Source organism: Leptosomus discolor, chromosome 11, assembly GCF_034619465.1.
Source record: "Leptosomus discolor isolate bLepDis1 chromosome 11, bLepDis1.hap2, whole genome shotgun sequence".
Lineage (NCBI taxonomy): Eukaryota > Metazoa > Chordata > Aves > Leptosomiformes > Leptosomidae > Leptosomus > Leptosomus discolor.
Window position 1 is genome coordinate 20,503,352 of NC_141401.1, and position 11,398 is coordinate 20,514,749.

General features: G+C 39.1%; 1 protein-coding gene across 1 annotated transcript in view; it reads right to left on the minus strand.

Moving 5' to 3' along the window:
• The window catches only part of MYO5A (myosin VA), an 85,195-nt gene extending 74,065 nt beyond the window's left edge, over positions 1–11,130 (minus strand). Inside the window, exons 1-3 of the mRNA XM_086471340.1 lie at positions 10,993–11,130; positions 5,674–5,784; positions 4,022–4,193 (exon numbers count right to left, since the gene is read on the minus strand). Of these exons, the coding sequence (XP_086327466.1) occupies positions 4,022–4,193; positions 5,674–5,784; positions 10,993–11,130 (421 nt within the window). The remainder of the gene's footprint in view (positions 1–4,021; positions 4,194–5,673; positions 5,785–10,992) is intronic.
• Between the last annotated feature and the right edge of the window lie 268 nt (positions 11,131–11,398).

Here is an 11,398-nt window from a genome sequence, read left to right on the forward strand (position 1 = left end):
ATTTATGCCAAGTTCTAATGCTGTAGTGATGAGCCAAAAAACAAGAGGGGGGTAAGGGAGGGGAAGGGACCTCAGTACTAGCAGACTCAAGGAATATTTTCGCCTCAGTTTTTAACATCTGCCCTTTGTAACTGTGAAAAAGTAGCAAAAAGTCAGGTAAGCCTGCCAGGCTTTGCAAGTCTATAATCAAAGAGACATTAAAAAAACCCAACTATGCGAGGCTTCAGACAATTTCTTCCTGCTTTTGGCTACGTTGACAAAAATAAACCCTCGAATTCAAAACAAGCAGCCCCAAGACAAGTCTCCAGCATATTAAATCACTTAACTTCAGTAGCGATCTGTAAAATCAACAAGCAACCACCATCTAGAAATATCCAAAACATGTGAGTTCGGAATTACATGCCTCTATGGAACTTTTAAATCAGTCTGTCTCACAGGACTATAATCCAGATTAATTTATATATAACTTTTTTTTATCTCCACTAAATCATATTGCTATTTTAAGAAATATCATGGCCTTTCCCAAATCAGATTTATGTGTGTTTTCGTTCCTACACTTAGACTAAACTGAACTCTGGATACTCTTTTTGCCATTCTTCTTATATATACCCAAAATAAGTGTATCTAATTCTTTTATCTTGAATGTATTCACCCATCTGTGGACAAATTGGATATTAACATAAATAATGTATCTATTTAAATTAAAGTTTACTCTCCTGCATAGCAGGCAGTACTTCACACATCTGAACTAAACAGCAGCATTCACTGAGTTTTCATGACAGCCACAGCAGTTTTTCCATGTAAGCATTCACATTTTCCTTTGTACCTTTTCAACACCCTTCATTAATTCTTCATTTCATAGTCCCAACAGTAAAGCAAAGTTACAAATCACCTCTGAATTGCTGGTAAAAAGCTGACTTGAAATTAAGAAATCAGGTTTTCTGTTTAAAAGTTTGGATTACTTCAGAGTGAAATTTTGAAGAATTTAATATCTGTTTGATGTATTATACTAAGACAGCATGGTTAAATTCATTTCTAGGGCCATGGACGTCCATCCATTCATCCCAGTTCTAGTTCCACTGGTTGCAAATAATGTTACTGTAATTCTCTTGGTGGATTAAAGTGGTTTTAATCTCCTTTGGGCTAAATCAACTGGGTTAGCTCAAACCACCTTCACAGGATATTTAAACTAACCTGGCTAATGTGTGAGTCAGATTAATGAGGCAAATACAGCTTCTTCTGGAGGCAGAGCTCTAAGGCAATAACCTGTGCAGAGGGGAAGTAACTTGTACTCAGGATGGGAACCGGTAAGAGTGGTTTGAAAGGTCAATGTCCATGGCCAAAGGATCAAGTTTTTAAAGGCTCACATGCCAACTTTATTTTCCTTAGCTTATAACATAACGTACATATGCCGACAACCCGAGCTAGTAAGTCCACTGTGCACACTGCATTCCTCAGGTCACCAGGCAGTGTTAAACCTCCTTCACCTGCACTTTGACCACCAGGAACCCCCACGCTACCAGATCCACATGTTTCTAATAAAACCACATGCTGCTCCCAGAATCATCACTTGAGTCTTGTCTGGAAGCAGAACAGCCAGCCAAGCTCCCCCACCACAGGCCCTTTGGCAGACCCACCCATGAAGAGCTAAAGGCCTTCCAGCCCTATCAGAAATTATAAAACCAGCCAAACCCACAACTAAAGCTGCTCTAGGGAAAACATGAAACCATGATGTTTTCCCAAACACAGCAAAACAAAACCAGCAGACAGCACACTCCTTTTGAAAGCCTCTTAAATGATGCTAAACACAGAGCATGTTTGCAAGCAGCTGAAACACAAACCAGGCAGGCTGTGTTATGGGAGGGGTATGGTGGTATAAGCAGGCACAGGACCACAAAACTCAGACTGAAAATCCCTTACAAGCACAGGCCATGAGACTCCAGCTGCACAAAAGCCCTTTCACAAGACGCTCCCCCATCAAGAAAGAGCTTTGCCTTGGGGGCACTAGGGAGAGAAACATAGACAATGTCTAAACTGGGGGAACTGAGGTGGTTTGCGAGTGTTGGGACCAGAACATGCACCCTCAGCAGGGATGGCCCGGAGAGGCTATGGTATCACTGGAGATATTCAAATACTCAGATACTTTGAGTGGTCCAAGCCCTGAGCAACCTGATCTGGTCAGACCTGTTTTAAGCAGGGAGCTTCACTGAAGAATACCAGAGGTCTCTTCCAACTTATATTATTCTGTGCCTCTAGTCATGCTCTGACTGCATGATGGGATGAGACATGGGTATGAATCATCTCCCACTCCTACGGGATTGAAGGCTGGCTGCAAGCAGAGGGTGGCAAAGTCTGATTCAGTCCTCCGTGGCCTGGACCCTGCTGAAAGCAAGACTGGGAGTAGATGCACTCTGCTGAGCATCTGCAGATTAGCAACAGCCAGAGTTAGCAAAACGTGGCACGCCATCAATGCCTGCAGTCTGTCCATCACAACAGGTTTAACATGCTGGTTGCCTTAGCTCTCCATACCCATCACCATGGGTGGAGCTGTAACAGTGACCAGAAGAGGGAAAATCTGACCCTTGGCATATTCCACATGCAGATGAGGAAAGGACATGGCCTTCAGCCGCAAAACACAAATTCCTGCTTCAGATACCTGCAGCCATGATTAGCTGATATCTGTCAAGGGCCACCTTGCAACACAACTTCCCTACTCTATAGTTTGCAAAACAGTGCAAAGCATGCAAAGTACAACGAAATTATAAACATAAGTCTAATAACATATGATAACATCAAGAAGGCTCAGTATACTCTGGCTTGCGATACCAAGAACTGGGACCATCCTACAAAAGTCTAATTAGAGACAAAGTTAAATTGCATATTAAAAAAGAAATCATGAGGTATGTTTTCTGCTGGCATAAACTGGGCTACAATGAATATGAAAATCATAATTTGACTACACATACTGGAAAACTGTGTCTTGGCCTTAATGAGACAATTACAAGAAGGAAATTTTCAATATCTGGTTTCTAGCAACCACATCATCATCTGATGTTTTGTTTCACTCAGCTTAAAATGTAAAAAATCCACTAATGACTTAAACTGTTTCTTATGCACTAGCACAATGTCCAAAGGGACTCTAGTTTATCTGTAGAAATATTTGGAAAATTTACAAAGTATATGTATATTGAAAGGTTAAATAAAAAGTTAGCAATGTACTTTGACTAAACACTGAGATTTAAAAGAAACATATCTACACAGAGAAAAATGCTCAGAAGCATGAAATCTCAATTTTAAGCCTAAACAATTCCACAATGTTTCTTTAAAACAGACCACTCAGCTGCAATTTTGCACTTATGATGAAGCAATCATTAAAGTAACATCTCCCCATTCCGGCCACCTGAATATATCACAGGAATTACAACTTCGGGTAACCTCTACTGTGAGTTAAATGGTATTATTCAAACCAAGATTGTTCCTAATTGTAATCGGACAAGCATTGGCTCATGCACTATTACAAATCACTCCTATAGTTGCACTGATTGGAAAACATGAAAAAGAAAATAAACTGGTATCTTCCATGGAGAGACGGAGGAGCTCAACGCAGAGGCAAGCATCATAGCTGGGCCATAACTTCACCAAACAGCGAGGCTAGCCTCCTGCATCTGCACCACGTGAAGCCCTCCTCCAGCCCATGCCTATCGAAGCAAGCCTAAGGGGAACACCAATCAGCCCAGAATCCCACCGGCCAGCTACAATTGCTGAATACATGTTTTATAAACAGAGTCCATTGGGTAGCTAGAGGAACACAAGCGAAGTCAATCTTCTCTGAACCTTAATACTTCCAAGTCTTCATGATGCACTTAACGAACACAAACATAGGGACTTTCATAAGAATAGCCCAACGAAATGCTCTATCATTAAATGACTTTAACTTAAAGGCAGACATATCAATAATCAACTTTCCTTTTCCTGCCTGGGGCATTCTCTGTAAAGATTATGGTATGAAAAGAGTACTTGCCACAGTAAGTATAGATCAGTTTAGAGTCTATAAATCGAACTTTGAGGTTGTGTAAAACGGCAGGTTCATGGAGATAACTGAGCGCTGTGAGGTCATTTTCACCAACAAGTATGTCAGGGTTTCGCAAGGGCGGGAGTTCTTTCGTCTTTGGATCTAGGCAATATTCTAGGTCCTGAAAATCAAATGGAAACACGTGTTGAAGAATCTGGTATTTAGGTTTCCTCATTCAGTCCCTCCAACCATTCTCGCAGTAAAACATGCCCAAGTTACAAAAATGCAAGACTTAAATTATCTGGTGATTTGAGTTAGCAGTTCTTCCTCCAAAAATGTGATTTAAAATACCCCAAAAGGGTTTTCTCTATGCATAACGAGCAACCGTAAAGAGATAGTATCTTTTTAGACTATTACTTAAGCAAACCCCTTGCTTTTGCTGCCAAATCTTTTTATTAAATAAAACAAAGTATGTTATATCATAAACTTAAAAAGTTTTTCCATATTATTTTCCTCTTGAGCAGACCAGACAGAGGAAGTAGATTCCCATCGGTCTACAGCCAGCTTCATACACAGTAATATGACATGAGAACATTGGCAGAAAGCCGTGAAAAATACGTAACTGAAAAAATGTGACTTACCATTTTTGCAGATACAATTAATCTCCAATATAGACGGTTTTATTTGCATCTGTCTCTAGATCCAAAATGAATTTTTTACCTGCTATTTCCTTGTCCCAACACAATGTGACTTAACTGGCAAACACCCCCATTCATCTACATGCAATGTGCAAGTGTGCAGCATCACCACACAGTCTCAAATATGTGGGGAAAAATTAATCTTGTCAGATGAAAAAGGTTGTACTGAGCTTGCCATGTAAGAAATGTAAGGGAGTCAAAGACTGAAATTCATTCCAGTAAGATATTTTATTTAGAAGCTATTCTATATATACAATCTGTTCTTTCTACTTCATTGCTATGCAGGCCTCTATATGAAAGTAGGATTTAAGCTGCTCACTGGTAAGAAAAAAAGAAATTAAAAATAAATATTTGACCAACTGCAGTAGACCTTTATTTTCCATTAGATGATCTGTGGAATCACCGTCATCATATATTAAAATTAAATAATCATTTAAATGGCATGAAAAAAAATGAACAGGCCTTCACTAGAAGGATATGAGCTTTTCATAGACACGTCACCATTTCTCTATACCATATACAGCATGATTTTTGTAATGCCCTTAATCCTTGCCCCTTTTTATCTTTATTAATCTTCTGATGGCTACACTCGACTTCAAAGACACAGTTCTTTCTCTGCAACACTGTTCTCCCAGCAATGCTGTTCTCACTGGAATATCAAACCAGGGTTATAGGTTTAACACCGTAAGTAGAAAAAGATGATGCAACTGAACATAATAGGCAGTTGGATAAAAGTGACAATTTTTAAAATTTTATTTATTTTTAAAATCTGGTAAATGAATTTTTATAACTAAACAGTATAATTTATCACTCCAAAAAAATACTACTGGAAGTTGGTGGACAAAAATAATTGCACATACATAAAAACAAATGTATTCTGACAGTACAGCTTCCTGTGTTAGATACACCAGTCTCCAGTCAAGAACAAAAACCAATCGGCTTATAAACAATATGCAGACCTACCTTGCCCCCTTCAAGTCGAAGATGGAGGACTTTATCTCCAGGTTTATAATCTTTGAGAAGTTCTGCTGACTTCCAGACCTCCTCTGGATCAGGGATCCAAACCCTGGCATACTGAAATACAGTATCAACACAAAATATCAGTGACTTTTATAGTTAGATCATCAATATACATGACACCAAAACTGTTTTCTTCTTTTTTAAATACATGTTTAACAGCCAAACCCTTAAGCAAGAGACAAGTTAATTAGTATGTCTGAGGTAAATAAGTTGTTCTATTGATAAAAGGCTACAGGAGCTTAATTTTAATTGTCTACACAAAAAGAAAAAAGGCATTTCCCATGCAAAATAATTTTCCAAGATACACATACAATGCTGAAAATCTACAAAGAAAAAAAGATCAGTATTTTCAGAGAGATCAAAAATTTGGCTACCAAAAAAATTACTTGGAGCAACTCTTCTGAGTAGGTTCTAAATCCATTTGCAGCATAACATTATATAGCGTTTTTTTCCCTTTTTTTTTTTCCCCTAAGAGAACACTCTGGCAGATCTGTGTTAACTCAGGTAAAGCTATCCAGCTATCTGATCTCAAGTATTAAAAGATTTCCTTTGTAATTGCAAATAGGGCAAGTTTAAAATGGATTATCCCCAGAATGCCAGAAGGAAAAAAAAAACCAAAAAAAACCCAAAAACCTGAAAATATTTTCTTGAAAAGCCCTCCAAACAACAGAAAAAAACAAAACAAAACAAAACAAACCAGCATTCCAAATAATGACCATTTTCACCCAAACTTTATTCATAAAAGTAACCCATAACAAATATATGAGTTGTTTTCAAAAACAGAAATATTTTTAAATGAGTGAAGAAGATACAATGGTTATCTCATATTCAAGAATCAATAAAGGTGTATGGAAACCATCTGGTTACTTACACAGTTGCATGTACATGCAAATAGATACATATGAAACAGCTCTTGAGAAACACAAGTAAAAACCCATGACATTTTTAATATATTAAAGCTTCTGAACTGATGCTCTTGCAATGCCTAGAGAGCACTGAGATCATCCCACACCCACCATCTTTGCAAACACAACAGCTTCTTGGCTTTCGAGGTACAGCCATGTTGCAAAACATTCTCAATCCACTAAATTATTTCAAAATAACTATAATGTACTTGTCAAAGCACAGCATTTGATGGCAAAGAAAATTGCATTTGGTCATACAGCTTCATCACCTAATCTTACACAACTTATTTTTGTATAGCACCTTACCTTCTGCCTCAAAGAATGCTGAAGCTTTTTTTTTTTCCCCTATTAACCCTGTTTTCCCACTACTTAAAATTATGAACTTCTTGTTTCCACTAGCGATTTTTTTAAAAACTAACTTAACGCTACCTTCTTGCTGCAAGACAGGACACGATAAGATGTGCCCAGCAAAGGCAGCGGGTTGGGGAGTGAGACCCAAGGAGCCCCAACCCCTGACCCAGGAAAGAGATGGGCACCCTGCCTAGCTGGAGGCTGCCAGGGAGGCTCAGTGCCTGGAATTATTTTGAGCTTCACAAGGCAATTTGTTTCCCATGCCCAGGATGCTTCTCAAGAACAGTGCACGTGAGTAATGTGTAACAGCCTAAATCAACTGGCTTTTACCCTGAACACATTACAGCCTTTAAAGCACTGCCGCCGCCTTCATCTAGAACGCTCCTGAACTCCTGAAAAGCTTATGCCACGTGTGGAAACCAATTCTCTCCATCGAATGAAAGAGGAAAAATAATAAAATAAATAATTAAAAATTAACTTTCCTTGTTCCCACTACTGAGTATGTTATGCTCCCACACCTGGCCTTTCTTCATTTTCGCTGGATGTTTATGCCAGCCCTAAGAATCTGCTTTATACAAAGACAAGAAACTATGTTCTTTATAATAAATAAAAAAAATAAATTAAAAAAAAGTAAATATGTGGTTGCGGGGTTTTTTCTCTGAGCTTTACTAGTTTCATATGTATTTGCTATTGTTTCCAGTACAAAAGCGCAGTATTACTTTATTATTTACATATCCTCTTCCCAACTCCCCCAAAAGATATGAATATTGATGAATTACTTGAAAAATGAAAGACTCCCAAAACAATTCTTCCATATGTGGTCAGAGCCCTGTCTAAAACACAATGGAGGCCAACAAAAAGGCAGTGGAGCAGCCGGGAAATCAGCAGCAGAAGCCACAGTTTGGGCACTTGGATGATTTGTTTTCAGCCCTGCTGCATCCATAACTCACAGGCTAAGAAACTTCGTTTGAGTTAAAATGAAGGTGTGTGCTAACAAGTGTACAGGCCAATGCAAGTACAGACCCACAGAAACTACTGAGTAATTCCAAAACAATTAACCAGGACGTGACAATAGAGGTGCGGTATTACAGAGTCAAGTAGTGTGCTCAGGAGCAGTGTCTTCTTTCCTTTCTGCTTATTTTTTAAACAAAGGATTCCCTGTAAACTTCAAGAACACACATATATCCAAACTTACGCTAATGTACCTGCTCACAGAACCCTATTTAAAAAAAAAAAAAAAAAAAAACACAGCAAAAAACCACAACCACAAAAAAACACCTAAATATCAAAACCCTGCCAGAAAGCAGGGAAGTTTTTTAGTTTAACACAAAGATGCTGCAGTGGCAGACACAGCTGAAGACCGAATACATACCACACGTTGCCCAGGTTTCCACCACTGCCCCAGCTATAGCAGCAGTTCCCCATCCTCAATATTTCTGATGGGATATTGCTTCCCTCTCATCACAGGAATTAACAGAAAGCAAAGTAAATGTAATACAAAAGAGGAAAGCATTTAAAGACTGTCCAGCAAAACAGGTTAGCAGGCTGGTCTCCTCTAGGCTACACAAAGAAAAGTTTCCTGATGTAAAACAGGCTGTAGCCTAGTGAGACACAAACACTATTAACTTCAGGCAGTGAATGCTGTGTAGCAGTTTCTAACTGCGTGATCTACGCCAGCATGAAATATGCACCTTTAATTTATGCAGCTGAAACTGTGTATTTTCTACTGTCTAGAGAAGGGAAAGAGAAAGCAGAAAACAGATCACCACAGAAACTGGGTTACTACAGACAGCTGAACCTTCCACATGACATAACCCTACAGATATTAGAGTCATCCTGTGAGCACTAAGCTGTAGCTTTTCATCTCTAGCATCACTGCCTAGCCTTAAATCCCTGCCAAAGAAAACTGGTGGGAGGAAAGAGAGAGATGTTCCTAATTATAAGCATTGAATCATTTCACAACATTCTCACCTCATTAATTTAGCAGAATAATTTGCAAAATCAGATTTTCATTCTATCTTTTATATAATCAGTTGACATTAAAATCCCATCACTGCCTAACCTTTAGTGGGATCCAACCCTACAGCAGAAAACAAAGCACCATCACTGGTAGAAACAGGACCAGGGGCCTCTCTGTTGCAAAGTACATTACTCTAGTATGTCTACTATTCATCCCTCTTTATTTACTAGTATACAAAATCAAGTTTATCACTACATAATAATAAGACCAAAATATAATAAACTTCTAGAGACACTGATTTACAAATCAGCCTTCTAAAAGGGGAAGGAAATTCTAGCCTAAAAATGCACTGAAATTACAATAAAAATTATGGCAAGAAACAAATGAACTTTACTGAAATTGTGCCCAATTATGATCAATTAATATATTACTCTTTGCAACAATTCAATGTAAATTTTGGACCACCAGAATAAAACTACTCCTAGGCGAGATAACAGTATGATTTACTTAAGGGAAGGCAGTGAATGGAATTTTAGGTAAATATTGTTACCCTTCACGATAACCCAAGCTTACCGATAGCACCACTTGCACTTTACATTTCAGTATTGATTTGGCACTAACAAACTTGCTTTACTATCCAGGTAAGAATGTTGTACTTTCTCTGAGGGTGTATTTCTGGCTCACCGCTGATGACTTCTTCCTACCCTCATCGGAGACGTAGGGCTGGAAGAGGCATGCGGAGGACACGTGGCCCATCCTCTCGCCCTGCGACAACGCCTCACCATCACGCTGGCACTCTGGGCTGGAGACAGCAGCCAGCTATCTCCAGCCGAGCATTCACAGGACCCAGCTTACTCTAAACCAGTTTAAAAAAAAAAAAACAGAATGAAATATAAGACACACAGATAAGATAGCCTTGAATTCAGAAGGAAAACAAATAATTAAATGCATATAGACATGACTACCTCAAAACTCAGTTTCCTGCCTAGACTCCCTTCCAGCCTCAGCAGACTAACGTAAAAAAAAAAATTCCACCATGTCCAAAATCACATGGAAGTGTGGAATCGCCTTACTTTGTTCAAGGAAGGACAAGTTGGGCTGCTGAAAGGCAACGGCCTACTGATATCTATATAGTGACTCTAAAAGAGTTCACAGCAGAAAAAAAGCACAGGCAGAAGTTTTCATTTTTTACTGGTAGGTCAGAAAACTAGCTCTATTACCACAATTTTACATAAGAAAATATAATGGGAACTTGCAGTGTTCTCTCATACCTCATGATTTCATCTTAGATCACATGAAGAAATCAGCAGACTATATCTATCAAATGAAACCATATGACTCACAAAGCCTCTCTTCTGAGATACTAACCTCTTGAAGTACTCAGTGACATTGCTGACAGAATGGAATTAGCAATGCAAGCGGCTCAGCAGTCGCTTCAGCGATCAAATAGTTTTCTACTTCCATTGCACAATCCCAAATACTGCGGAAGGAGATATAGCTATCTTCCCAGCTTATGGCTCTTCTGATAAGAGCTGAAAGAGTTCATGAAATTATCTACAAGCTAAAAAGATAATGGAAATTTCAACTCATAAAAAACTGTCCCTAGTTTCTCAGCAAGATCTACCTATACAAGTGAACACGTATGATTTTCACTTCAGCAGAGATCATCTATTTATTTATTTACAGCCTCAAAAGCTGTATTCTTTCAGATGTTAATGATGTGTCCTGGTTTGAGCTGGGACAGAACCAATTCCGTCCAGTGATTTTACTTTTCAGTTAAGTCTCTTCCAAGTAACCGCACTTTCTGAAACCAACAGCGTATTTTTCCAGACAGTGTCTGCTTCTAGTAGTGACAGTGCTTGATGTTTATGGTTAATGCCAAGGAATGGGATGCAGAAAGGCTCTTGCTTATAACTGCTTCAATAGAAACCAAGGTCACTGCTGAATTCTGTATCCCGTGTTGAGGTGCCAGAAGTGAAAAAAGGATCTTAACAAAGTGAAAGGTCACACCTGTAGGGTGAAGCGAGCTGGACAGGTGACCCAAACCTGACCAGCTAAGTATTCCATCCCATCTACGTCATATCCAGTATAACGCTGAGGGGTCACGAGGGTTAAGCTCTCTTCTTCGATGGCCATCATCCAAGGAGGACTGCGTCCGTTCTTCTGTCTGCTATCCCAATCCATGCGTCCCTGAATTCTGTTCCAGAATCCAGCTCCTGAGTCCAGTTCCCGCCTGCTGCCGAGACCAGCCTGGGACTGCCCCAGTGCCAGCCCTGCAGCATCACTGGTGACGTATTGTCATCAGGGGGTTGGGTTCAGTACTGGTTTTGTGTATATTTGTACATATTTTATTATTTTCTTATTAGTATTATTATCTTTTCTTTTTACTATTATTGTTCCACTAAAGCTGTTTTAGTATTCCTTCCCAATCCATTGGACTCTCTCCCTCCAG